Source organism: Archocentrus centrarchus, chromosome 2 (genome assembly GCF_007364275.1).
Source record: "Archocentrus centrarchus isolate MPI-CPG fArcCen1 chromosome 2, fArcCen1, whole genome shotgun sequence".
Taxonomy (NCBI): Eukaryota; Metazoa; Chordata; class Actinopteri; order Cichliformes; family Cichlidae; genus Archocentrus; species Archocentrus centrarchus.
Window position 1 is genome coordinate 17,952,249 of NC_044347.1, and position 27,898 is coordinate 17,980,146.

At 44.3% G+C, this 27,898-nt stretch overlaps 3 protein-coding genes across 4 annotated transcripts; 2 read left to right on the top strand and 1 right to left on the bottom strand.

Moving 5' to 3' along the window:
* Window positions 1–644: 644 nt before the first annotated feature.
* Window positions 645–6,202, top strand: LOC115795656 (uncharacterized). Of its 2 annotated transcripts, XM_030751667.1 has the most exons (5): window positions 645–702; window positions 885–1,180; window positions 3,793–4,059; window positions 4,139–4,291; window positions 4,374–6,202. In XM_030751667.1, the coding sequence occupies exons 2-5, from the start codon at window positions 901–903 to the stop codon at window positions 4,553–4,555; spliced, it is 882 nt and encodes a 293-aa protein (XP_030607527.1). In that variant the 5' UTR covers window positions 645–702; window positions 885–900; the 3' UTR covers window positions 4,556–6,202. The 2 variants fall into 2 exon arrangements, with proteins under 2 accessions (XP_030607527.1, XP_030607518.1); XM_030751658.1 differs by having other exon boundaries at window positions 668–1,180.
* A 381-nt stretch (window positions 6,203–6,583) lies between these two features.
* gart (phosphoribosylglycinamide formyltransferase) lies at window positions 6,584–17,970 on the top strand. Its single transcript, XM_030749347.1, has 23 exons — window positions 6,584–6,676; window positions 6,849–6,942; window positions 8,091–8,240; window positions 9,506–9,601; window positions 9,685–9,859; window positions 10,447–10,558; window positions 12,331–12,399; window positions 12,494–12,619; window positions 12,707–12,794; window positions 12,880–12,965; window positions 13,040–13,208; window positions 13,471–13,702; window positions 14,018–14,112; window positions 14,453–14,562; window positions 14,673–14,871; window positions 14,966–15,217; window positions 15,322–15,474; window positions 15,789–15,992; window positions 16,109–16,258; window positions 16,637–16,767; window positions 17,007–17,148; window positions 17,244–17,359; window positions 17,456–17,970. Exons 3-23 carry the CDS (start codon window positions 8,096–8,098, stop codon window positions 17,642–17,644), a joined length of 3,039 nt encoding a protein of 1,012 aa, XP_030605207.1. The 5' UTR covers window positions 6,584–6,676; window positions 6,849–6,942; window positions 8,091–8,095; the 3' UTR covers window positions 17,645–17,970.
* Window positions 17,971–19,922: 1,952 nt separating this feature from the next.
* hemk2 (HemK methyltransferase 2, ETF1 glutamine and histone H4 lysine) lies at window positions 19,923–22,028 on the bottom strand. The gene is made up of 6 exons (XM_030751523.1): window positions 21,728–22,028; window positions 21,558–21,644; window positions 21,368–21,458; window positions 21,200–21,283; window positions 20,982–21,123; window positions 19,923–20,900 (listed from the first exon to the last, which is right to left on the bottom strand). The coding sequence occupies exons 1-6, from the start codon at window positions 21,862–21,864 to the stop codon at window positions 20,785–20,787; spliced, it is 657 nt and encodes a 218-aa protein (XP_030607383.1). The 5' UTR covers window positions 21,865–22,028; the 3' UTR covers window positions 19,923–20,784.
* Between the last annotated feature and the right edge of the window lie 5,870 nt (window positions 22,029–27,898).

The following is a 27,898-nucleotide window of genomic DNA, read 5'->3' on the forward strand; positions in this document are numbered from 1 at the left end:
TTCCTGCAGCTTAAGTTCACAATGCAACCCTCAGAAAATAATCTCTTTTTTTCTTGTCCTTTGGCAGGAAATAAGGAAATGCCCATTGTTTGAGTTACATGTGCATTTTTGTATGATGGTGTACTAAATAACGTTATAATGTGTAATCACAGTGAAGGCAGACATACTTTCTTCTTTTCTTCTTTATTTTTTTGCAGTTTATTTGAAAATAACTGTTTGCTTGTGACATCATTTGTTATTGATGTCAGTCTTTCTATATCAGAAATATCTTAAATGGCTTTTTGAAGGTGGTTACAGGGCTTCAGGTTCAGCGCAGAGATCCAAAGATCAAAGTGTCCCTGAGACCTGCTGGTGACAAACTTTGGTGTCCTCTCAAACTGAAAACATGTGCAAAGGTTTCCTTTTTTCCCTCCTTAACACTAAATACATTAAAATGTAACAAATACTACTTTAGGGATACAGTTTGCAGACTAATATGCAAATAGTGAATTATTTAAGGTTTAAATGACTTCAGCCTGCAGGGCTGCACGTGTTGAGGTCATGGTTTATGGCTGAAAGCGTCCAGCAGGGGCGCCAGTTGCCTTATTCCCTCTCTCTCCTGCTGCTAAATAAAGCAGTGAAGATCGAAACGCGTGCAGTATGCGCATGCGCACACTGCTGCTGCGGTTGCAGCTGTCGGGTTCTATCTGACAGAAGGAAATGGTGAGAAAACATGAGTAAATCAGCTGTTATAACTGGCAAATATCCAAGTGAACGGTGACGCTTAACTCTGGCACACAGATTTGATGAATTTAGTTCAGCCTTCCCCCACCTTATTGTTTACTGGCTGGAGGTGCATGACTTTGATTCTGTGCGTGAATCCAGTGAATTCAATCCCTCTACAGGTGAGGCTCTTTATAGATGGAGGCGCCTGTGTGTGAGGAGGTCCGCGGAGACCATGGGGGGGAGGAGGAGGTGGAGGCTGGCGCTGATGAAGCCATGCTGTGGTCCATCCAGGAGGCTCTGGAAATGCAGACCCTGCAGATCGGAGCGTCCGCCTGCGGGGCGACAGCTGTGGTGGACGTGCTGAAGGCCCTCGGCGTAGACGTGACCCCGGAGGAAGCTGACCGCTGCGTCCAAACGCACCTGAGGAGGAACGAGTCCCCGCTGCCTGACTACCTGCTGTCCCGGAGCGAAGCCGGTGAGTGCACTAAACACGTCCTGAGCTGTGGGCTGCAAAACTATAGAGGAGCATCGACCACGAGAGAGGAAAGCGACAGAAGACACTGGTGAACATTTCACCTGACAGTTTAAATAAGGTGTTTGCTCAAGCAGATGCATAAAACTGCACAGCAGAATCTTTAGGTGGCACAAATCCCCTACAAACACAAGCACATCCCACATGTAATTGAACACATAATTACAGGTCTCAGTAGATCTTAATGGGGTGCACACGAGCCTCGGTGACTTTATTTATCATATCAAATCAAAAACAAATGGCCAAGTAAGAACCAGGAATAAGAAATGCTAAAATCATAAATAAACCACTGAGAATACTGTTGACATCATTATGGTAAGAACTATAGTTGTGCATATTTGCCAAAGGTCTATTTAAACATGTCAACTCTCCTTATTGGTAATTGATACCAAAAAAAAAATGTAAACACTTAAATCGATGCACTGTTTGAGTCAGTCCTTTGAACGTCATCATCACTCTGGCTGCAAACTGCAGCAATACTGACAGAAGATTCCAGGCTGTGTTCACATAAAAGGCAGAAAAAATTAAAAATGCGTGGAACATCTTTTAATAGTTCTGTTATCAAATTGTGCCCTGGCTGGAAAATCCACAGAGTTACAGCAATCTGACAGCAGAAGGGTTATTATCATTATGAAAACTCACTGAATGCAAATCGGGGGGGGGGAAAGCTTTGAATGTCATTTTGTCAAAGGACTGAAACAGTGGTGCTGGTGTAGCTACATATTACACTGCACCACTGAGAAACCTGCAAAATAAAAAATGCATGAATTGTAGGAAGGCTGCCAAAGTCCAAAGTGTCAGAGACTGTCAGCAGATGCAGCTCAGCTGTCACTATGAGAAGCCAGTATGATATCCTTCCTGAGTAAATACACCTGTGGCATAGTTTAAAAAAATACTACGTGATGATCTGCGTGAGATTTTTTTTTTTTTTTTTTTTTTAGTAAACTTGACCTCTGACCTTGAGGTCGACACCAAGAAGTGCACATAAATAGCAATAAATGTGCAGAAAATGTCGTGTGCATGTGTTTTTCCTCTGCTTGTGGTGAACATTTGGTTACATTTCTATCCATTCTCTTCTGCTTATCCTGTTCGGGGCTGCGGGGCCGGGGGGTTGCTGGAGCCTATCCCATCTGTCATAGGGCGAGAGGCAGGGTATGTCCTGTAAAGGTCACCAGCCTGTCGCAGGGCTAACACAGAGAGACAGACAACCATTCACACTCACATTCACACCTATGGGCAATTTAGAATCCCCAGTTAACCTAACCCCAGTGATCGCTTCTTGTATCCCGTGTCTGCAGTTGGACGCATCAACTTTCCTTAAAATCAAAGCAGCTCAGCAGAACATATTTAACAGGATTAGCAATATACAAGCTAAAAAAACAGGAAGTCAAATGACAAGTAAATTATCTCAGTGCAAGCAGGCTTTAGATTGATCTCGATCTAATTGCTCTAGATCGATCCTCTTTGAGCTGTTTAACCTTCAAGAGCCACGACTCTCAAAGTGAAACCCGCAGACCGGTGGCCGCCCCGTGGAATGTTTTATGCAGCCTGTGAGCACAACCATGAGAAAAGCCAATTCTGTTCCACAGTTCTTGTCATACTATAATGCTGCAAAAATGAGACAGTTTCAATTTGAACATCTCTTCCAACCAACATAGACTAAATCTGCCCAGTGGCAAGTAAAGATGGTGTCCCGAAATGTAAGAGACACCTAACTAATGATTAAAACAGTAGAAACTTGCAAATAGCTGCAGGTTTAACTGTGGGTGAATGAAATGCATAGTGCTGTCTCCTTTGCTTGTTGTGCTCATGGGCTGCATAAAATGATCACAAGGGCTGCTTTTGGCCCTTCACTTTGAGAGCCCCGGGCCGAAAAGGTTAAACAGCTCAAACAGGATCGATCTCGACTATAAATGTCTGCCTGAATGGGCGAATGTGGCTTCTGGTATAAAGCACTTTGAGTGGCTGTTAAGACTAGAAAAGCCGTATAAATGCAGTCTCTTTAGCATTTACAGTTCCCTAAAAATGTGTGTTTTCCTGCAATTTAAAAGCCTTCCCTAAATTGGCAGGTATTACACTGTAAGCCGTTGGCATGAGCTCAAAATTTCTCCTCTCTCAGCAAGCTGTTCTGTGACATTTCAGGTAATGAAATGTTAATACATAAAGTATGGTATAGGTGCATATCTTAATTTAGCTCCACAGACAGTAATATCTCGGGTGTCACAGATGCTAACAGGGACTATAACTGTCCCGCTGAATGCAGCTCTCTAACGTCTTGAACCCATAAGTGCCGCTTGCCGCGAGTGTGACAGCTGGCTGCACTGCCAACCAGGCAAATTCAAAAGTACCCTCTTGAATTAGACAAAGAGTTTGATGTCTCTCAAAGGAGAGACTGTAATTGACTTATTCAACTCTGCTACACAGTTTTTACATTGACATTTCAGCTCAAGCCGCCGTCACGCACGAGGTCCTCAAGCGGGTGTGACGCGTGCTTTTATTTAACCATTTCAAGTGAGATACGATAAGCATCAGCTCCCCTGTGATTCCGCTCTCAGGTGCGACTCACGCCCAGCTCATCCAAGGAGCGCACGAGGCCAGCGAAGGGAAAGTGATTGGCCAATTCTTCCACCTTTACCCTCGCAGGCGAGTCAGACTGGTCCCCTGGCTCGCACGCTGGATCCGAAAGGGCGCCGTTCCTGTGGCGACCATGAACATGCAGCTGGCTGTACCTGAGGGCGAGGAGGTGCCCGACGCCTGGCACCATCAGCTCATATTCGGAGTCGCATCTAATGCTGTTTTTATGACCAACCCTTTAGACGTAGGTGAGTAAGGGAAAGAAAATAGCTGCTTTTACTGAGAGGAATCCTCCTCCTCATGTTGGTGTGTTACTGTGTGTTGTAGTAAGCGAGGGAGAGGTGCACCGGCGCCTCTGCAGTGAATCTGTGTTGCTGATTCGTCGAGAAGACGTGCTGCAGCGAGTGACCCCCGACTGCTCCCTGTCCGGCCTCTCGGAGGGCCAGTCTGACCCGCGTTGGAAGACCCTGGATGTTGAGGGTAAAGTAGCTACTTGTGAAGTCTCTCTTTTACATTTTGCACCCGGTGTGATGTTTGACACCATTTTTCCTGTTCTCTTCAGGTCAAGTGAGGCGGATGGCCCTGGAGGTGGTGGAAGAAGAAGAAGAAAAAGAACACGATCAACCCAAGATGACTCATGTCAGGATCCCTGCAGCGTACAGCTCAGGCATCACACTCTTCGCCATAAGAGAGTCCGAATTAGGACAAGAACTCCTTCATGCTCCTGAACTCCCTCTGTGGTGACCGCACTGCCACATGTGCACTTTAAAGCTTGAAGAGATATTTATACAGTCAATGATATGACTTAGTATTGATCCTATTGTTTAGGATCAGCAGATCCCACTGACCTCAGACTTTCTGTTCTCTTTTTTTCTATCAATACTGATTAGAAATCAGATTTTAATAAGGGTTATGCTTTTTAAAAAATCACAACCCTTATTTGGCAACTTTAGGCGTCTCCAGGTTAACTTTAGGACTGACTTTCAGAATGTATTGATCTCTTGTAAAAAGCAATAAATGGCACAGCTCCGGCTTGTATTTCAGAGCTGTTGTGTGCTTACGTGCAGAAGCTTCTATCAGCAGATTAATCTGCTGTGATTGCTTCAAAGGCCACATTAAAAGAGATGGAGTCAAGGCGCTGCAATATCAGCCCAGTTAAGGAGTAAAAAGAGCTGTCACTTAAAAGGGTCAGCTCACTATATCATACTTGCATGAAAAGTGTGTATTTCTGTCTAACATATGTTGTGTGTTTGTTAGCCTGACAGCTGTGATGTTTGCTGAAGATTTTTTTTAATGATTCAATGATTCAAATAAAAAAGAAACATTTGTGTATAATAAAAAAAGGTATTTTTGAATAAGTCTGCATTAATTTAACATTGTAGCATTGTATGATGGTTTGAATGTACAGTTATGGTCAGAAGTTTCCATCCACTCATCGTGGGCATGGATGTCGTGGTAATTTGGGGTTTTTAATGATTTCTTTGAGCTGTTCTTTCTCCAGGGTGGAGTGATTCATTGTACAGCATACATCTTTAATGACTTTACAAAATAAGTTTGAATTTTCTCATTCCAAAATCAGTTTTGATATGTGTGTTTGGGATCTTTGTCCTGTTGGAACGACAAATTATGTTTCAACCATCTAGCTGTTGATTTGAGGTGAGGTTGAAGAATGTGGAGGTAGTCGTCCTCCTCCATTATTCCATCCACTTTGTGCAATGTTCCAGTACCACTGGCAGCAAAACAGCCTCAGAGCATGATGCCACCGTCACCATGTTTGGCAGCTGGTACAGTGTTCTTAGGTTTGAAAGCCTCACCTTGACTCCTCCAAACGTACCCCTTGTCATTGTGGCCAAACAGCTCAATCTTTGTCTCGTCTGACCGTAAAACTTTTCTCCAGAAGCCATTTGGCTCGTCCATGTGGGCAGCTGCAAATTTCAGTCAAGCCTGAACGCATCGATTTTTGGAGCAGGGGCTTCTTTTTTGGTCGGCAGCCTCTCATTCCATGGTGATGTTAACTTGGCTTCACTGTGGACAGTGATGCTGGTGTTCCACCAGTTTCCAGTTCATGGCAGGCTTGGGCCTTGGTGGTTCCTGGGTTGTTCCTGAACATCCTAATGATCCAGATGTGTGGTGACACCCCCAGATAACTTGTAGAGACCTTCCCAACTTGTGTACATCTACAATTCTCCTTCCTGGTTCTTCACTTGGACTTTCCTGTTGCTCTGAGTATTGGGCAGTCCAATGAGTGCTGTCAAACAAATCCTTTTTATGCTGGCAAAGAGAAACTACCAGCTGTAGTCCATCATGATCACTAATGAAAAGTTAATAGGCCTTGTTGTAGAACCTTCAGCACCACTTATGAAAAGATTTAAATGAGTATATGTTTGTATTTGAGCCTGTATGTATACTTTTGACCCTGTGTGGATCAGATATAAAAAATAAATTCAAACTTGTGCACCCAGTCCTTTTTTTTTGTTTGCTGTATGCTGCACAATCATTCCATCCTGGAAAAAGAACAGTTCACAGAAATCATTAAAAGACCCAAATTATGACATTCATACCCATGATGAGTGCATGTAAACATCTGACCATAAGTCTATGCTTTTCCTTGGTAATTGTCTATTGTGACAAGTAAATGCCTCAGATTAAAAAGACAAAACTTTATTAAAAACGATATATCAAATATATTTTACTAATGTATTTAAGTAAAAAAAAAAAAAGTTTTAAAATAGACGTTTCTGTGCATCTTTGCTAGCACAAGAAGGCCAAAAAACTACAATTCCCATGATGCACTCAGCAGTTACACCCCAAGGAAGTTGAAGAATCCCGAAAAGTGCCCCAATTTAGTTTGTGCAACAGGCAAAGGTAAGAAGCGAGCACATATATCGATAAATTTGTCCTTTTTATGCTTCGTAGCATAACATCTGGTAGCATTTGCTAACTTGTAATTAATATTTACATCATTTATGTGTTAAACTGGATCCACGTGGTGTGTTGTGTGTATGTGTGATGACATACTCGGCATGCCCACGGTCAGTCAGCGGGCTGAGAGCAGAAGCTACACATCTAACTGCTGTCCTGGACTGGGCTCCGGCTAATTCCTGCTTCACATTTACCATAAACACGCACAGGTGAGTGTTAAAGCGGCACACACAGCCCGCGAAAGTTTATTGGACAGATGCATTGGTGTTTTTTTTTTTAGTTTTTTTTTTAGTTTTTCTAAAATAAATGCATGCATTTCTATGCAGGTGCTGGTGTCTTTGCGCTGTTTTTCCACAATAAATCAGTGCAGTTCATTCATATACAGTATGGAGCGAAAGGAACATGCAACAATCGCAGGAATGCCACTTTGAAAGTCATCATTTATCACAGCCTGTTGCGTTACAGTGCGTTTTTTTTTGTTTTTTTAACGGAGCACGCTTATTGGGCTCATTCTTTGCATTTACTCTCATGGAAGGGAGTCACATGAGCGGAGTGATTTCAATCAAAGCCGGTGATGTGGCTAATTGTGGAACATGCGCGACCACTGTGCAACACTCAGTGCCTTTGTGCTGTATCTGATCTCTGAGGTCAGGCAGCGCTGAGACAGTGTAGCAGCACGAACTGGCCTTTACTATGGCAAACCGTGCAACTGCACAACGCTCAGAGTCCAAGAAATAGGTTTCAGGTAAGCACACATTGGGATGGCTTGAACTCTGACCCCCAGTTTGTTTGATTTCTAGAGCCAACAAACTACTTTGTAGTTTCTTTGAGCTGGTTTCTATCCATATCCTGCTCTCCAAAAGATTCCCAGCAGCAGCAGCTGTTGCTTTCAGGAGTGACAGAATAAAAAATAAAATAAATGTCATGAGAATGGATGAATCAAAGATCTCCTTAACACAAGATTTGTTTGCTTCAGATACAGAAGTGTGATCTGGTCACTGCAAGATAGGACTGCTGAATAACTGCCCAGCTACACTGCAGCTGGAATGGTTTTATTTTTCTATGCAAATGAGCCTCTGATTTCACTTGTTAGTGATTTAGCCTTGCGTGGTGACCGTGCTATGTAATTGTTGACTTGTGTTTTTGTTCTAGTTGATTGGATCCTTGTTGTGTGGCATTACAAGATAATATAAGACCGGCGGCCCGAGAAAAGGTCAACACTTCCGCGCAGCTTGGCAGCTATAGGTCACCGTTTGCATGCAATTAAATGGGCGCAAGGACCAACAATTAAATGTGGATGAGAAGATGGCTTTCACTCTCATTCAACACGCTCAGAGTTGTTCCTTTTCCCGCTCAGGTGTCATGGCAGAGCGGGTGCTGGTTGTTGGCAGCGGCGGACGGGAGCACGCGCTGGCGTGGAAGCTGGCCCAGTCGCCGCAGGTCCAGCAGGTCCTGGTGGCCCCGGGTAACGCGGGCACGGCAAACTGCGACAAAGTCAGCAACTCGGGTACGTGCAAATGTTTAGAAGTGTTCTTCTGTCAAGTTTCATTCTGCAACACCCTTCAGCAGCAACACATACATGGGATAGGGGAGGTCATATACTCACACAGAACAGAGTTTTATTAAGCTCATCTTTCACATTATGACATGCACGCAATAAATTTCAGTCTAATGAGGTCTCAAGAAGGTCACTCATATCTACAGTTCTGTGCAAATGTCTTCAGTCACCTCTCATTTCTTTATATTTTGGTGCCAGACTTCCTTACAATTTTTAAAGCACTTCTTCTTGACATGAGCTGCTCTGTCATACCCCTTTTCCACCGGTGAAAATCTTTGGAACGGGCCCGCGTTTCCACCGCGCTTGCGAACCGCTCCTTTACGTATGAGCGTGGGCGGGTCCTCGTCTGGACACGGAAGCCGAAGAGCGCAAACGTGGGAGAACACGCTCCCCTTTCTTGTGCTGCGAACACATTTTACTGTCCAATCCAAACTACTGCAGCATCTGTGTGCAGCACAGAGGTAAACACAGACAGAAAATAACGAGCAAGACGACAAGTACGCACTTTGCGTCCTTTTATCTGTGATATGAACTGATACAAAGACAGCCCGCGAAAGTTTATTGGACAGATGCATTGGTGTTTTTGTCAGCATGACAATGATTCCAAACACACTGCCCATGCAGTAAAAACATACCTGGATAGAAAAACCCACAGTGGAGCACCATCAGTCATGGATTGGCCTCCCCAGAGCCTGGACCACAACATCATTGAAGCAGTGTGGGATCATGTTGAAGAAATTAATTAACAAAAGGCAGAAACATCAAAAGAAGAGCTCTGAATGTTCTTCAAGGAGCCTGGAGAACTGTTCCTGAAGACTGCTTAAAGAAATGAGCAGAAAGCTGCCTCAGAGAGTTCAGACTGTGCTGAAGAATAAAGGTGGTCACACCAAATATTGATTTTCTATGTATGCTTGCACACGTTTTAATAAATGACTGCATTTAAGTTTTTAAACTTCTATATGAACTTGTTTTACGTTTCATATCAGTCATAATTAATCAAAGGTTTTAATAAATTTAGCACAAACTTTATGGTGTGTGTGTGTGTGTGTGTGTGTGTATAAGGTGAAGGAAAGTACATTCATGCAGATATGTTAATTAATGCACTGATTGCGTTAATGACATAATTGCATAATAGGACATGCTCAATGTGCCATGGTGATTACACCATCAGGCAGCTGAAGGCTGAGTGCTCTCTAAGTTCTCACTCTGTGCAGAGGTATCAGTGAACAACCACACCATCCTGGCTCAGTTCTGCAAGGATCACCACGTGGGGCTGGTTGTGGTTGGACCTGAAGTTCCGCTGGCAGCAGGTAAGCCGTGACCATCTGTGTAATCATATATGATTTTATAAATATTTTTTTAATATTACTCTCACCTGCTGCACCTCTTCCAGGTATCGTGGATGACCTGACAGCTGCAGGAGTGCCCTGTTTTGGTCCTTCAGCCAAAGCAGCTCAACTGGAGGCCAGTAAGAGCTTTTCTAAGGCCTTCATGGAGCGTCACGGCATCCCCACGGCTCGTTACGGCTCCTTCACCGACCCCCAGCAGGCCTGTGACTACATCCGCACGTCAGTACTGTAGAAAGACGCTTAGTCATAGTTCTAGGTTGAGGCTATTGAAAACCAGGCTTTGTTCAGCTTAATTAATGGAGTAATTAGGATGGAGATGGGGTTTGCTGTTTATGGCTGTAGAGTTTTGTTTTCAGAGCCACGAAACGCATAAAAATCGGCACCGTGAAAGAAAATGGAAGTTTCCCTTCTCAGTTGGCTTCGTGAGTTAATGATCTAAGATGTAACGACCGCCTTTCCGATGAGCGAAGTTGCACAGAGCGATCCAGCATAAACAGATTTGTTACTTTTATCGACAAAGGGGAGGGAGAGGGGGGGGAAATCTCTTGCACTCACTGAATGTCGTTTCTCTGGTCATGTAAAGCATCTTGGGCAGAACAACAGCTGCCATATTCTGACAGCCTTCATCCATACGGACCCCAAACCCATTCCCCAACAGCAGCGCGCTGCAAATGTTAAATGGTGCACAAAAAAAAAAAAAAGCCATTTTCTGCTCAGTGTCAGCATCTGTTCAGCGTATGTGTGTGTCTATGAAACGACTCCTGTTGCACATCACTCAGTTTTATTTCATCCTTTGGATTCTCCAGGGCCGACTTCCCAGCTCTGGTGGTGAAGGCCAGCGGTCTGGCCGCGGGGAAGGGAGTGATCGTGGCGCAAGATCGAGACGAGGCCTGTCGGGCCGTGATGGACATTATGAAGGTATTAAACATTTCTGCAGCTCATCATTAATCCCTGGCCTGATATTAGCAAGGAGTGGTAATATCAGGAGAAAATATCCAGCAGTGTTTTTGGTAAAATTTTAATTGAAAATAGATAAATGACTGTTGTAAAGGCTTCGTTTATGAATATTCAGTCGCAGCTGCCCCCGCTAAGCAGTCCTCCTAGATCAGTCATGTATGTAATGTGCTTGGTGCTAATTTCCCAGCATGTTTCTGGGCTGCTTAAAGCTGCTGTGATCATTATTTTTATCTGAATGTTGGACTAAATTTCCAAATATCTCCAACTCTGCTGTTCCCCTTAATTTCACCTTTTTGTTGTGGTTTAATTGGCTGTGCTGTTACAGTGCACTCTTCAGTCTTCTTAATGTTTCAGGATTTCACACGATTTGCAGACTGTAGACTGTATTTTATTTCCTCCCTAGTTGCCAGTAGGGGGCCACTCTGCAGTCTGATTATATAGAAACCGATGTGGAAACGCTTACATTTTACAGCATTATTATCATTCATAAGCTGCTGCCGTATGAGTCATCATGCCCAGTTTCAAAACAGCAGTAACATGCAGGGATGTCACGATACCAGAGATTTAGTAGACTGTATCAATACCTAAGGCTAACATGTGTTTCAGGCTAACGTAAGAAGGATAGGACTTTAAATGTTGCTACCGTGAGGTGAAACTTGCTCCAGTTTAATTATTTGGACAGATCTGGATGCCAGTCCTTTTTATGTGGAAGCTTTTCACAGTGGCTACTTTCTTTTTTTTTTTTTTATATATATATATATATATATGCAGTCTGTGATGTAGACTATTGGGGGGGGGGAATAAATTGAGCCTTGAAACCAAACTGATCTTCTGAGATTTATTGAGCAACACCTTTGCAGCAGGATCAATGCAGCACAAACAGTCTTCATATTGCATTGACACACAGCAGAGGAGTTACAGCTCGATAATGAAGACACAAAGTGTGAACGCAGTTTGGGATAATTTAAGTGCTGGATTTAGCACAGACATAAATGGCTGTCAGGTAGTGCTAACATAAATAAAATAATAAAATCTTTCCTCATCCAGAATAAAAAAAAGAAAAACTGGGGCACAAACTCCTCCAGAAAGCAACAAGGGTTACTCCCGCCCAATCCTGCTCTCCTCCCACTGAACGAGCATGTGCCTTAAAGTCAGCTTCAGCGGGTGTTCAGACCCTTTCCTTGCAGGTGGAAGCCCTCTGCTTTGATCCACCGGCTCCTGTTGAGAGCTTGACTGTGTGACTTAAAAGAGAATCCAGAGGAGGCGCAGGACCAAGTGAATTATTAGATTCTACTCTTAGATTTTTTATTTTTTTTTACCCTCCCAAGTGTGGCAAAAACGTCTTGTTTTGAACAACTGCCATAATCTGTTGCCATTATTTTGCAGACTAAACAAATCCTGCACTGAATTAGATTTTTTGTAGGCAGCAATTCATTTTTCCAGACTTTGGTCTGCCTTGTTTGTGCAGAGCTCCTTTTCCTCTCCGTCTCCTCCCAAAAGAAATGGAGCTACAGAAGCCTTTAAATGCCTTTCTTACTTTCTCCCAGACTGTTTCCCTTTTAAAGCTGCACAGCAGCCTCGGGTGCTGCCTGGTTAGTCAGTAGAATAATAGCTGATGGAGTCTCAGAAGTTGGGTTTTTTTTACCTGATATATGGAGCTGTTGAAGAATTTTTTGGGGTGGTAATTGGATCTTCCAGTGTCAACAGTTTGCTGTGTTTACTGTGCACTCAAGGACAGAGCCTTTGGATCTGCGGGGGAGACGGTGGTGGTGGAGGAGCTTCTGGAGGGAGAGGAAGTATCTGTGAGTATAACTGAAGTTTGCTCAGAGTTTAACTTAAAGTACAATTTTCAACAAAACTAGCACAGTGCTTATCCCCGGCGCCCGTGTTTTGTAGTGCCTGTGTTTCAGCGACGGCCGCTCGGTGTCGCCGATGCCTCCGGCGCAGGATCACAAGCGGCTGCAGGACGGTGACCTGGGGCCAAACACGGGCGGCATGGGAGCCTACTGCCCCACCCCTCAGGTAGCGATAAATAATCATGCTATACCATCAGGACTCTTTCACAGGTTCTTCAGTGATTAAACTGCTTTTTTTTTCAATCCGGCACAGGTGAGCCAGGAGCTGCTGCAGCAGATCAAAGAGACTGTTCTGCAGAAGACCGTGGATGGGATGAGGGAGGAGGGCACCCCCTATGTGGGCAAGTACCATCTTTATTCATCTCGAGTGTTTGCAGCAGGAGCACGCATTTATTTTCACTTCTTGTTTCTGCTCTCGTCTGTCAGGCGTGCTGTACGCAGGGCTGATGCTGACGAAGCAGGGCCCGAAGGTCCTAGAGTTCAACTGTCGCTTCGGAGACCCTGAGTGTCAGGTGTGTGTTTGATGGGCGGACCTTCACCTTCGGCTCGTCTCCTGCATTAAATGAATTGTTGCTGTTTTCTCCAGGTGCTGCTGCCGCTGTTGGAGAGTGACCTGTATGAAGTGATCATGAACACCATGAACGGCAAACTTGCCTCCAGCGCCCCCGTGTGGCACCAGGACAGCTCTGCAGTCACTGTGGTCATGGCCAGCGCCGGTTACCCCGGCTCCTACCAGAAAGGAGTCGAAATCACAGGTACAGGAAGTCTGTGATTTCGGCAGCTTGAACTTAAACTTGTCTGCGCTGAGTGGAGGCACTGGAGTGTTTCCATGTTTCCTGTGAACCTCTCAGTCTATGCATTTACAAATTTGAGCAGATGAGCAGAGCCTTATGCTATCAAATAACAATATAACCCATTTATAACTCCTACACATTGTGACTTTCTATGCAAATGATTTTGTGTGTTTTCTCGAGTACTTGGGAAAAGTAATAGTAGAACTCCTTATTTCCTCCTCAGGTTTGTCCCAGGTTCAGGACATGGGGCTGCAGATTTTCCACGCCGGCACCACCCTGAAAGAAGGAGGCGTGGTCTCCAGCGGTGGGCGGGTGTTGACCGTCACAGCGGTCAGGTCATCACTGGAGAAGGCCCTGCAGGCGGCCAATCAGGGCGTGGCGGCAGTCGGCTTCCAGGGTGCCGTGTACAGGCGCGACATTGGCCACAGAGCCATCGCTCACCTGAAGCAGCACAGGTGTGTGTGTGTGTGTGTGTGTGTGTGTGTGTGTGTGTGTGTGTGTGTGTGTGTACAGAGCATTGTTTTTGTTCATTTCTAAACTGGATATTATGCATTTGAATAATCAACTGCATCCTTGTTATTTTTCCTGATTGTATTAATTTGCATCTCTGCCTAATTAAATTTAATGTAGCCCGCTCTAATCCACAACCAGAAATTTCTGACTGATTTGCCACCTTTTTCATTAGCCTCGTTGTGATAGCAGCTGTAGACCGACGTGATATTACTGACTGTCACAGTTCAGTGAGCGCTGATTGGCTGTGTCTCTGACAGAGGTCTGACCTATAAGGACAGCGGTGTGGACATTGCTGCCGGTAACAAGCTGGTGGAGCGGATCAAGCCCCTGGCCAAGGCAACTTCCCGTGCCGGTAACTTCATTATAAATTGAACACGAAGGCAAGAAATGCTTTTGTGTATCTAAACACAGATTACATGCTTGTGTCTGTGATTGAATGTCAAACAACATCAGGGGGAAACTGTTTAAATGGCATTTTGTAAACCTCTCTTTTTTTCCTTCTCTGCTGATGGAAACCTTGTTCTAATTAGAAAACACATTTTCCTGCATTTTCAGTCATTGTCATCATTAAATGCTGTGATTTATTTATTTATTTTAATTGCGTCTGTTTTGTTCAGATAAAGCAGCCTTAATCCAAACACAGCCAAACTCAAATGAATGAATCACTGCGATTGTTTTTCTTTCTTTGTTAGGATGTAATGTAGAGCTCGGGGGCTTTGCCGGGCTCTTTGACTTGAAGGCAGCGGGATTTGTCGACCCAATCCTCGTATCTGGGACAGACGGAGTTGGGACTAAGCTTAAGGTGGGATTTCAGTCATTTAAGGAAACTAGAGCGAGATGATATCCAGTAAACCTTGTGGTGTTAGAAACTCTGTTTGAACCTTCTTTTTATTACTCTTTTTAAATCATCAGGTAGCCCAGGCATGCAGGCAGCATGGCACTCTGGGTCAGGACCTGGTGGCCATGTGTGTAAACGATGTGCTGGCGCAGGGTGCTGAGCCACTCTTCTTCCTTGACTACTTCTCCTGTGGGCGCCTGGATTCAGACGTGGCCGCCTCGGTGGTTGGCGGCATCGCTGAGGCCTGCAAGATGGCTGGCTGTGCTCTGCTGGGTGAGAAACGAGATGTACTATTAAAGAATTATGGGATAAGGTAGATCTGGGCTTTATGGTGTGTTGACTTTGTGTCATCTGGTTCTGTGTACAGGTGGTGAGACTGCTGAAATGCCGGGCGTCTATGCTCCAGAAGTGTACGACCTGGCCGGGTTCTGCGTCGGTGCAGTGGAGCGAGGAGCCCTGCTGCCCAGGCTGGCGGATATCTCTGAGGGGGACGTGCTGATCGGAGTGGCCTCGTCTGGGGTTCACAGCAACGGCTTCAGCCTGGTCCGCAAAGTCCTGGAGAGGGCAAACGTCACCTACGGGTCCCCTGCTCCATTTGGCAAGTCGGGACAGAGTATTGGTGAGTCTCCTTTGAGTCAAAAAGGTGGCCAAAGCGTTTGTTGATCCAGCTGACCCTTAACCACAGAGATCACATTTTTTTTTCCTTTGTAATTCTGATTCCAGGAGATGTTCTGCTGACTCCAACGAAGATCTACAGCCGCCTGCTCCTGCCGATCCTGCGCAGCGGCACTGTCAAAGCCTACGCTCACATCACAGGTGGAGGACTCCTGGAGAACATCCCGCGGGTGCTACCACAGGGGCTGGCAGCGGATTTAGGTGAGATGTAAACACAAAGGCAAATCATCTGCATTTGCAACTAAGGCATATGAAAACAGTGGCCTCAGCAATGTGGAAAGGTAGATGCATTTGCATTCTTACAATCAGTTTTTATCAGCACCTTGTGTGGGGAAAGGGGAGGAATAAGAATGTATAAACATATTTAGAGTGAGATAATCCTTGTAAATACAAAAACAGCAGTTTTTTTAATAATCAGCACAGTTACACCATCGTGAGGATGCGGGGGTCACTTTGCAGTTGTATGCCGCAGCACCTCCTCATGAATATTTATACTCTGTTTATGCATCATTCAGATGCCTCTCAGTGGAGCATCCCTCCAGTGTTCTCCTGGCTCCACAAGGAAGGAAGCCTGAGCGAGGAGGAGATGGCCCGCACCTTCAACTGCGGCCTGGGCGCAGTGCTGGTGGTCGCCCCCGTGGACGCTCAGAGGGTCCTACGCGAGCTTCAAGCCCACGAAGAGGCCTGGATTGTTGGTTTGCTGTCCCACAAGCAGCCTGGTGAGACCGTGAAATGCTGACGCTTTAAAAAAATTCAGCACAGTTTCAGAAAACTGTTACAGCAGGCTGGCAGAACAGAAACAAAGCGGCTAAATAAAAGCTTTGTGTTGATGCAGGGGCAGAACCTGTGGTGGTCCGTAACCTGAAACAGAGGCTGATCGATGCAGGGCCGGACTCCAGCGAGGCGGCGGCAGGCAAGGAGGATGGGGGTTGCTGTGGCAGCGGCATCAAAAGGACAAAAGTAGGAGTTCTCATCTCTGGCACAGGTGTGTTTCTAATAATGTTCAAGTGCCTTTGAAAAGCGGTTTAGGAAATCAGGTGCACCTCAGTCCTTCGAACATGTTTGTGTCCCGCGTGGAAGAAACAGATGACTTTTATTTTGAAAAACAGAAGATTATAGACAGTCTGACATTGCCTCCATCAGGTGCAATGTTTCAGTGACAAAAAGAGGTGCCACATGGAGAGAGGTTATTTCCCTACAGTTTAGTTTCCCTTTGTATTAAAGACTTCCACTGTGATTAGATGCAGAAACTGCACTAACAGGTGCATAAATTTACAAGTAATCAAGTAAATATTTCATGAAGTGTCAAACTGTTTCTTTCAGGGTGATTAATTATTGTAAATTAAATTATTGTGTATCCCAGGCACCAACCTGCAGGCCCTCATAGACCGAGCCAAGCATCCGTCCAGCTCATCTGAGATTGTGGTGGTGATTTCCAACAGACCGGGAGTTCAGGGCCTGAAACGGGCGTCACTGGCTGGCATCCAGACACGGGTAAGAGTTACAAGTAGCTGTGAACACTTAACTCTATGTGGTCCTTTTTTATAAGTGATTTAATATTAATATAAAGTATAATATGGGGAGACAAAGACGTTTATGATAACCCCTGCTTCTTTGAGAGGGATTTAGAGATAAAGACTTGATGAGCTGGCTGATATGAGGTTGGAATAAAAAAAAAAAAAAAATGCACCTTAAGCAGTGCTGCAATCCCTCTGTGTCTGCCTCCAAAATAGGTGGTGGACCACAAACTGTACGGGAGCCGCGCGGAGTTTGATGGCACCATTGATCGCATCCTGGAAGAGTTTGGGGTGGAGCTGGTCTGCCTGGCTGGATTCATGAGGATCCTCACGGGAACTTTTGTCAAGAAATGGCGCGGTAGGCTCCCTGGAGCACATTTGTTCTTCCGTTGAATGTCTCACAAAGCTGTGAGAGTAAGTCTTGTTACAGTTTCAGTGTGTTTGTTGTCTCAGGTAAGCTGTTGAACATCCATCCGTCTCTGCTGCCCTCATTCAAGGGTGTGAATGCCCAGAAGCAGGCTCTGCAGGCTGGCGTGAGGCTCACCGGCTGCACGGTCCACTTTGTAGCAGTAAGTGGGAGCTTGTGTTCAGTTCAAAGGTCAAAACCAAGAAGCAGAATGCAGGAATGTTTATTTAAAATTGCTTTGTGTTCTGTATTTGATCAGGAGGAGGTGGATGCAGGAGCGATCATCGTCCAGGATGCGGTGCCCGTGCGGAGTAACGACACAGAGGAGAGTCTGTCTGCCAGAATCAGAGAGGCCGAGCACAAAGCCTTCCCCACAGCTATGGAGCTGGTGGCGCGCGGCGCTGTGAGTCTCAGAGAGGACGGCCGTGTCATCTGGAATTTTGACTGAAGTTAAAAAATATAAATCAGCAATGATTCCAGTTTACAGTAATGACACTGACTCAGCAGAAAAGCTTAGGTTTTCTTTTAAGGCTTCAACTGATCTTTGTACACACTCTGATGTGCTGTAGAGTCCCTTAAAGCTTATGAACAAACCTAGATGAAAATACACTACTTACAAACATTCCTTAGATATGCACTGGACTGTGTTAGACCATTAAAGAACAGTTAGCATTGTGAACCTATTTGTTAAGGTGTCTGAATGGGTGTTTATGTGGTTATGAGGTTTTGAATGACCTCGTTGCTGATTTAAAATAATAAACATGTCTCTTTGAATGGAGTGTTACTGTGTGCAGATGTGGTAAAAAGTTTGAATGTCACGTAACTTTGGGCTTTAAATGAACGTTCTTTGAACTGTTCTTTTTCCAGGGTGGAATGACTGTACAGCACACATCTTTAATGCCGCTCAAAAAAAAGAATTGGGAGCACAAGTTAGAGAAAATCCAAAGTTAATTCCAATACATAAAGGCTCAAATCACAGGTGTATAAAACCAAGTACCTAGGCATGTAGACTGCTTCAGCAAAAAAATTTGCAAAAGAATGGGTCGCTCTCAGGAACTCAGTGAATTCCTGCATGGAATGGTGATAGGATACCATCTGTGCAACAAGTCCAGTTGGAAGTTTCCATCCATTTGCTTCAGCTTATCCGGTTTAGGGTCACGGTGGGGCTGGAGCCAATCCCAGCTGTCATAGGGGAAGAGGGAGGGTACACCCTGTACAGGTCGCCAGCCTGTCACAGGGCCAACACAGAAAGACAGACAGCCACTCACATTCTATGGGCAATTTAGAGTTTCCAATTAACCTAACCCCAGTAAATGCATGTCTTTGGGAGGAAACCCACGCAGACACGGGGAGAACATACAAACTCCACACAGAGAGAGAGGGAGGGGCCTGGGCCAAGGTGGAATCAAACCCAGGCCTTCCAGATGGTATAACTGTGAGGCAGCAGTGCTAACCACCATGCTGGTTTAATCAGAGGTGGCAAAAGTACTGACATTCTGTACTTAAGTAGAAGTACAAGTACTTATGTTAAAAAATACTTTAGTAAAAGTTGAAGTACTGGTTCAACCTCTCTACTTAAGTAAAAGTAAAAAAGTACAGGCTCTGAAATGTACTCAAAGTAAGAAAGTAAAAGTAGTTCTTTGGAGGATGTTTCTACAAGCTATTTTTGTGTAAAACTAACCGAACCTCATTATATATTATTGTAATAATATAAAATAATATTACATGAGAATACAAACGTTATTCCAATCTAAATTTTAATCCTAATGAATGCACTCAGCTTTAATCTGTTATGTAGGACACAAGCTGTGAAAGGGAATTTAAACACAGCTCTGTTCTCTGTGTCCTCCATAGTAGAGGGTGACTGTGCCTCCACCTAAACACCAACATGAGGATACTCAGGAGTTACAGTGGGATTCAGAAGGTGGAGGAACCCTAAGATCAGCTGTAGTGGCTCTGCATGGGGAGAAGAATCACAGCTTTCTATTGTGAGCTCCAGTAAATGTGTGCAGGCTGTGATCAGCTGACCTGCTGCTGCTGCTCTGAGGTTTACTGCTCTGTGTGGATGAACTGAATTCACAAAGATGTAACCCAGTATTTCACAGCTCTCTGAGCTGATCTCCATCCCCTACACTGACAGCATACAGGCTGTAGAAATGTTGGATTCAGTGAATGAATCTCAGCATCAGCAGCTTTGATTCAAACTCATCTCTGCTGCACTGATGTAACCTGTAACTCTGACCATGAACACAGCCTCTGTGCACCAACACAGAGCTTTACTGTAAATACAGTACAACAAGCTAACCCGTTTATTATGTACTAAACTGCAGTATTTTCATACAATCTTTGAATTACACAAAGTTAGCATACTTCAGTTTATTTTCCAGTCCTTACCTTTAAATCTAACCTCTCTTCTTCCTCTCCTGTCCTCTTTCTCCATCTCTGAGTGAACTTCTCTCTCTTTGCTCTCCCTGAAATGCAGCAGCTCTTCTTTTAGCTAGCAGACACACTGTGTGACAAACTGCACACACTTTGTGTGTTTGCTGATATTTGTTGAGCATTTAGAAACGTTGCATTTACCTGCCACACGTTACTCCCTTTATGCTCGCTCCTCTTCAGTAGCGCTAGCTAAGCTGTTTATGTGCCGCAGCGCAACTTACGGACTCGGTCCGGCCCGCTGTAACCCCTGATTATGGCGCTATAAATGAGACATTAATTATATGGGTTTGCGTATTTAATCCCTTTGTACGAGATAAGCCGGTGATGAAGGATACACCACTACGATTGTCTCTTATCTGTTATTAACCCAACCCAGTAACCATCAACGCTCAAGGAATCAGTGCTGACCAAGAAACAAGCCCATGCTCCAAAATGGACGCCTTCCGGCTCAACTGAAGTTTGCTGCTGCCCACATGGACGAGCCAAATGGCTTCTGGAGAAAAGTTTTACGGTCAGACAAGACAACAATTGAGCTGTTTGGCCACAACAGCACGAGATATGTTTGGAGGTGTAAAGGTGAGGCTTTCAAACACTGTACCAGCTGTCAAGCACAGTGGTGGTAGCGTCATACTCTGGGGCTGTTTTGCTGCCAGTGGTAATGGAACACTGCACAAAGTGGGTGGAATAATTAAAATGGAGGACTACCTCCAAGTTCTTGATGGCCAATTCTTGTTTTTTAAAGTTATTAAAGATGTATGCTGCACAATCATTGCACCCTGGAAAAAGAACAGTTCAAAGAAATCATTGAAAGCCCAAAATTACTATGACATCCATGCCCATGATGAAATGCAAATTTCTGACCAAAAATGTAACATTTCTGTTTTACTGATACACTGAAAGCATTGTGTCACACTAATCTGAATCATTTATTTTTGATTGTGGCAGTGTTTGTCCTCCCAAGTGCTAGGTCCTAGAACGTCCTTCCACATAGCCAGTTTAGGGTCCCATTACCCATTCCTTATACACAGTTTTCCCACGCTTTCTGTTCTGCAGATTCAACAGAAGTGTATTTATCACAACAGCTGTTGATAATTTGTCCTTGCTGAACTCTGCCCCACGGGGTAAAAGAAATGCAGCCTGTCCAAAAGTTCATGTTTTTGGGTTCCAGTGGAAGCGCAGGACAGACAACCTCTCGTTTCCAGCTCTCGTAGACAAACACGACTCTCCCGTCAGGCCACTTTGGCCCAGTAAGCGGATGATCTCCTCTGGTGAGGGATGGAAAAAAAAGATCACTCAAGCGTCAACTTCTTCAGCTGAGATCGGAGCAATGAACAAAGTCAACCAACCTGGATCATTCTCAGCAATTGTGATGAGGTAAAACAGTCCTTTACTGGACAGCAGCCGTGCTACCGCTGGGAGAAACCTGTCCGTCACTTCTCGCCCTCGCTCCCCTCCAGCCCATGCAGCCTCTATGCCCGTGCTGCCAACCTGAAAGAGAGGTCAGAAGTTTACATACACTACACACGTCTGAAGTTTACAGAATCGGTTGAACTGAGCGAGCCACCTCTTCTGAAGGTGTGACCACGTAGGGAGGGTTGAAGAGGAGTATGTCCACTTTTCCACACAGCTGAGGCAGAAGACACTCGGCCTGAAGAAAGAACAGCATTCAGATATGCAGGTTTTGATTCAAACCCCAGGACCAAAAAAAAAACAAAAAACAAGTGAATATAACCAGGTCTGTGATCACGGGCTGCAGGGGAACACTGTTGCAGGAAGCCGTCTTTGCTGTGCATTGTGCTGCTGCAGGATTCACATCAGTGCAACTGAAACAGAAACACATGGATACACTACAGTGAATAGCATATTCCACATCAGTAAGTACCATGAGCTGGACGCGGCTGACAAGTACCAGAATAGCTCACATATATAAAGCGGAAGGTCCCAGTACTGATGCCAGGAATGCAGACACCACTCCTGAGCCGCTGCCCACCTCCAAACACACACATGGGCTGAAAACAGAGGACACACCTGGCGTTAACGATTCACAAAAATACTAAAAAATAAATAAATAAATCTTGGATGGATCTCTAACCTGACCCGCTGCAGCCGGTCTGCATCTTTCTCTAGCGCGTCAATCAGGAGGAAGGAGTCCTCCGCCGGCTCGTAAACCTCTCGGAAGTCTCCTCGTCCGGCGTGGGAGTAAACCGGTGTGGGGTAGGTCGTACTCATGCTCCTTTTACACCAAACTGGCCACCCGCTCCTGACGCCTCACGTTACGTGTGCAATGTCAGAGGAGCTACAGTGTAATGTTTGAGGCACACATGGTCAAAGTCACGTTAGAAGTAATAATAGTCCAGCTTCCGCGGCTGGAGAGCTAGCTAGCACCTCCCCGAGCTACTTCCTTGTATACAACGACGTCACAGTGATGTCACTTAACCCCTTCGCCGCCTTTGCAAGATGCGCCCTGACCAAAATTTAACATTAAAACGGCGATTTTGATCATTCATACAAAAATGTGGGAAAAAAAAAAAGGGGGGGGGTTTGTTAACGTCTTTTTTTTAAGGCATGGTTATTTGAATACTGCAATAACTTACAAGTACGTTAAATTTCCAATCAACAGATTATTTTTTATTGATAAACCGGTGTAATATTTTGACAGCACAAAAATTCCTTTTTTTTTTTTAGTCTGAAAAAAGTGTTCTTCTGGCTGTTCCCTTTAGGAGTCACCACAGTGGATCAGCTGCCTCCATCTCACCATATCCCTGGAAATCCTCCTCTGTCACACCAGCCCTCTGCATGTCCTCCTTCACTACATCCATGGATCTTCTCCTCTTTTTCCTCCTGGCAGCTCCATATTCAACATCTTTTGTCCAGTATATCCACTATCCCTTCCCTGCACATGTCCAAACTAGCTCAGCCTTGCCACTCTAACTTTGTCTTATTTCTAATTTTGTCCATCCCGGTCACTTCCAAGGGAAATCTTAACATCTCCAACTCAGCCTCCTGTGTTTTTGTCAGTTCCACAGCCTCCAAACTATACATCATAGCAGGTCTCACTACCATCTTGTAAATCTTCCCTGTCACTATTGCTGCTTTCCTTCTGTCACAGTTCACCCCTGACACTCTCTACCCACTCCACCCTGCCTGCACTCTCTCCTTCACCTCTCTTGTGCACTGTCAGCTGTTGTGGATGTTTGACCCCAGGTGTTTAACGTCATCTCCTTTTACTACTTCTGCTCATTTGGGAGGGGGGGGGGGGGGGGGGGGGGGCAGTAACTGTAGACTGTGGAGCAGGGATCCTCACATCCAGGCCTCGAGAGCCGGTGTCCTGCAGGTTTCATATGTGTCTTTGTTCCAACACACCTGAATAAAATGGCTGAATTACCTCCTCAGCATGCAGTCAAGTTCTCCAGAGTCCTGCTAATGACTTCTATATTTGACTCAGGTGTGTTGAAGCAGAGACACATCTAAAACCTGCAGGACACCGACTCTCGAGGCCTGGATGTGAGGATCCCTGCTGTGGAGGCTTGTTTCCACCACTGAAAAAAAAGAAAGGAAAATCAAGCACAGCTAAGTCAAAATTTCAAGTTCTTATCTCAAAATTTTGATTAGTGACTCAAACACCTGAATAAGTCAAAATTTCAAGATGCTAAGCCACAATTTTTGACTTAATGGATGACAAAAATAAATAAATAAATAAAGAACAAAAACAGTGGCAGTGCCAGAAACAAGCTTCCATACCTGCCCCTTTGTACACGGAGTAAATTTTCTTAAAGGAAACTTGGACAGGTCGCAGGGCTCAATGCTTTCTGAAGACTTCATTCAACAGAACATGCACATTTCTGCTTATTTCAGTAGGCACTATGATAGTCTCAATTATTTGTTTATAAATTCAACTTCATATCAAATTGCACTTCCTAAAATGTTTGTTGTATGTGCTCCCGAGCATGGGCGTAAGGTCTCCACATTCTGCAGCATGATTATATGTAGACTACAACAAAGTACCTTCACTTGGTCCCCAGACTCCTCCACACACACACACACACACACACACACACACACACACACACACACACACACACACACACACACACACACATTCAACTAAAACAAACACACACAAATAGTAATACCTCTGAGATCAAATTATAGCTTCTCACCCATCAGCAAAACAAAGGCCTTTCATGGTGAGTCTCATTAGCGAGCTCACTTGTTTCATCACGACTCTGTAAAGTAGCGCTCGTTCACCGCTGAGGCACTGGGCTAATCTGAGGTGTTAAAACAAATATACTGTAAAATGATGCAACAGCAATATAACACAAAAGGACGGGTAAACAACTTTTTTTTTTTTTTTTCCTTTTGCGCACCTGTTCAAGCAAAGAATAACTCTCAAAAAGTTTGGAGGGTCTGCGCAGACTTTCCATGTAATGCAGACTTCTAACCATGCTTTAACTCCCTCACCGGCTATAATCCTGCACAGTTGGCGTTTATTTTTCAGCACTGTAATAAATGTCACTGTTGGATTACAGTAAGGCGCTGGCAGCTCGATTTACCGTCTGTTTACAGTGTGCCTGCTGACATTTACAACAGTTTGTAACTGCTCTGTCTGGAATACAAGCTTTCCAGCATAATAATGTGAGCTGTTTGGTTGCCATCATTTGCTACTGTTATTTTAGCGTTCCTATTACTCGTTACTGACCCTGCCCCTTGGCTCCGCTGACAAGATAAAAGCATTGTTGCCACTCCCTCCTTCCCTCCCATCCTTGAATATGAACTGCAAAGCCAGTGTGATTCATTTCTACACAGGCCTCAGTCAGGCCAAAGTCCAGTTGAGCACCCCCACATTCATTTAAAGGCTACAAATGGGTCACAATCAACATTCATTTATTTAATCTACTCAGAAATATCAACATTCCCTTCTAATTCTTGGTGAGCATGCTAACAAGTGTACTTTCCAAGAGGTTGAAGTCATTCCCATATCCTGTTCATAACAATGTCTTTTCAGATGGTTAAGTGAGCCACTAAAGGCTTTTAATGACATCTTAGTGTTTAAAGCTGCAAATGCTAAGACAGTAATAAAAGCCCCCTTTAAACTTTGAGAGCATTTTCACCTGGAGTATTTATAATCGCCTGTTAACCTACAGGCCATAAACAGTTGAACTCTTAAAGCCTTTGCAAAGTACAGCTTATTTAAAAAGTGTCCTCAAAGGCTGAAAGCTGTAAAGAGCTTGTCTTACTGCACCCCGAACCCTCCGATTTATGCACTGTTCTACCCCCTGGTTTAGAAAAGCTATCAGATTCATCTTCACCCTCAGAATACCGCAGCCCTGCTCCAGAGAGCTCAAGATCCTGCAGAGAGCGCGGAAACAAACTGATAATTAGTCTTTTCGAAAAGCCGTGTCTCAATGCTGCTGCTGCTGCTCCACAGAGATCGCTGACAGTGGCCTCACGATGAAACACCACGTGCACCGCATGTGTGTGTGACAGGGAGATATCACACATGCAAATGTGAGCCTAAAAAGCAACTTTAAAATGACTGTAATCTGCAGAAGTTCCTCCTGATAAAGACGGAGCAAAGCTTTCCAGAACACTCACATTTGAAAAGATGCATGCTTTCCTGCAAACATAAGCACAAGAGGTATAAAAATATCCCATAAATGAAGCCACATGCTGCATTATACAATACTGCTACTAAATGCTAGATTACTGTGATGCAGCATAATAATAAATGCATGCTGATTAAACAGACTGCTCAGCAGGGTTTTTTTATTTTCTCGGTGTGGCCTCGAACACCTTTTCAGATTAGCTCAGTGTGTTTTCGCCTTTGCAGTCATTAATGCTGATTAATTATTGTCACTCTCATTGTGCACTTCTCCTTTCAGCTGTGTGTTTTAAATAATAACTGAACTGTTGTGGCCTCTGTGTCCGCCACATTTCAAACAGCTTGTTTTCACATTTATTTGTTTCCCTCTGTCACAGGGAGTGTGTGGTGGTCTTGCTGCTGACCTCTTTGTCACCCTTCTCAGCCCTGCGCTGTGATGGTTGTTCTTTACGTGAGGGTGTTTGTGGTCACTGTTTCTCAGGTGTGTGTCATTCGGTCGTAGGCAGCTGTGAGAGCAGCTCCACCCGCTAAAAAACAAATCGGAGAGGAAGGCAGCCAGGACACTCGGGATTGTGTTAGCTGTGTTTCTGCCCTTATTACTATCCTCTCATCACCGGTGGGGTCAGCTCATCGAGCTCGCCACGCTTTGCTGTGTTATCTTGGATCATGCCGGTGAACTCCAGTGTGAACCCTCTGATTTATGCTCTGTTCTACCCCCGGTTCAGAAACACTATCAGATTCATCGTCACCCTCAGAATACTGCAGCCTCACTCCACAGAGGTCGAGATCCTTTAGATAATGCGGCACGAGTTTGATCATTTTTCAATTTGAATGATAGCTTTTCACTTTTAAATGCGGGCGTATGTCCGGCCAGCCTTGCTTTGTATTCACTACAGAGCAGCAGCAGAGACCCTCAGTTAGTGGCCCTGGATGCAGATCTCTTAATATGCATGAATGAATGAAGTCCTTTAGGACTGAACATCTGTGGCAACAACAGTTCAGCATAAAAAACGTGTTGATTTTATCTTTACACACTGAAAAACAAGCAAATATGCAAATGTGATAATGCCAAATCATGTGCATACATGTGTGGGTGGCTTATGTATGTAGAATAATACTAATACTAATACAATCCAGATCATTGGTTATAGCATTTGAGCTTCAAAGGGAATTTTGTGCATGCACTGGATTAAAGGGCTTTTAATATAACTCACTATAAATATGTGTTAGGGTGTAATAAAAAAAATTAGTCAGTTTGCTTCCTATTAATGCTTCACTTTTTCCACATAATCCATGTGAAGATTTTAACGTCTGCTTATTTTGTTGTCATTTATTGTGACACGGTTTGACTGTAAAGGGCTCTTTCACACCGTGCTGAATCTGTTCTTTAGTTTTCCTTAATGTCATTACATGAAAAATACCTGCAGTCTTCTCATTCTTTCAGTCTGAAAATCTACCCAGCATGTTCATTATGATGCCCACCAAACCAAATTACAATGCATTAAAAATATACTTTTACCTTTTTCATATTTCTTTTCTGGCTTATTTGATGGAGATATGTGAGGATGTCATTTAAATATAATTTCAAAGTCATATATGGCCATTTTAGACCCCAGGGGGAACAAAACAACAGGGCTTGCTAAACTCATTATTTTTTGGCTCTCGTGGATCTCAAATGTGTGACATTTGATGGTTAACGCTGTTCACGGCCAAATAAGTGCAGCACATTCATTAAAAACAACACTAGCAAAAAGAAACAGAACAAAATCTGCAATTTGCTTCATCCTACGATAGTGTGATTGTTCTGAGGAGTTCTACAAGCGACCGGCAGAGGGCAGCAATACACCTGTCATTTACGCTGCTGCGGAATAAAATAAAATTTCTGTGGAGGAATCTGCTGTTTACAGTCCATTAGCTGCTCCTGTGTCAGAGACGCCATTCATCAGCGAGCAGCGCCGTACAGGTGTGACAGTACGTCAGTTATAATGAACACAGGTGATAAGCATCAATAATGTATGACTCAAAAAAGCTGAACTTTTTGGAAGGTTTGAATCCTGTGACATCTGGCATAAAATTAACAGCGTTTCATAACAAGAACATGGTTGCAACAGTCAAACATGGTGGTGGTGGTGTGATGGTCTGGGCCTGCTTTGCTGCTTCAGGACTTGGAGGACTCTCCGTAATTGATAGGGCCGTGAATTCTGTAAGCGTCTTGAGGCGACTGCCGCTGGAAAACCCTCCAGTATGACTGAATTAAAACAATTCTGCAAAGAAAAGTGGGTCAAAATTCCTCCACAGTGATGTAAAAGACTCATTGCAGGTTATCACAAACGCATGATTGCAGTTCTTGCTGCCAAGGGTGATACAACAAGTTATTAGCGGGCAATTACCTGTTTACGGGGCCAGGTATGTTTGGATAGCTTTTTGTCCCTTAATAAGTGAAATCATCATTTAAAAACTGCATTTTGTATTTACTCTGGTTTTCTTTGTCTAATATTTAAATGAGAAATTTTCTGAAATGTGTGACAAAAAAAAAAAAAAGAAATCAGGAAGGGGACAAATACTTTGTCACAGCACTGCACCTGAAGTGAGGAGCCCATAAACTGAACCAACACTGCTATGTGTTTCCCTTCCCTCTGCAGACCCCACCCCCCGAAGTTA

Excerpts from the sequence above, each read along its gene's own strand:
- LOC115795656 (XM_030751667.1), top strand. The coding sequence starts at position 901 with ATGGAGGCGCCTGTGTGTGAGGAGGTCCGCGGAGACCATGGGGGGGAG. Across the intron at positions 1,181-3,792 it reads GCTGTCCCGGAGCGAAGCCG|GTGCGACTCACGCCCAGCTC; the intron begins GTGAGTGCACTA and ends TTCCGCTCTCAG. Across the intron at positions 4,292-4,373 it reads GAAGACCCTGGATGTTGAGG|GTCAAGTGAGGCGGATGGCC; the intron begins GTAAAGTAGCTA and ends TGTTCTCTTCAG.
- gart (XM_030749347.1), top strand. The coding sequence starts at position 8,096 with ATGGCAGAGCGGGTGCTGGTTGTTGGCAGCGGCGGACGGGAGCACGCG. Across the intron at positions 9,602-9,684 it reads TGAAGTTCCGCTGGCAGCAG|GTATCGTGGATGACCTGACA; the intron begins GTAAGCCGTGAC and ends CACCTCTTCCAG. Across the intron at positions 16,259-16,636 it reads AGTTCTCATCTCTGGCACAG|GCACCAACCTGCAGGCCCTC; the intron begins GTGTGTTTCTAA and ends TGTGTATCCCAG.
- hemk2 (XM_030751523.1), bottom strand. The coding sequence starts at position 21,864 with ATGAGTACGACCTACCCCACACCGGTTTACTCCCACGCCGGACGAGGA. Across the intron at positions 21,645-21,727 it reads GACCGGCTGCAGCGGGTCAG|CCCATGTGTGTGTTTGGAGG; the intron begins GTTAGAGATCCA and ends CTCTGTTTTCAG. Across the intron at positions 20,901-20,981 it reads AATTGCTGAGAATGATCCAG|AGGAGATCATCCGCTTACTG; the intron begins GTTGGTTGACTT and ends ATCCCTCACCAG.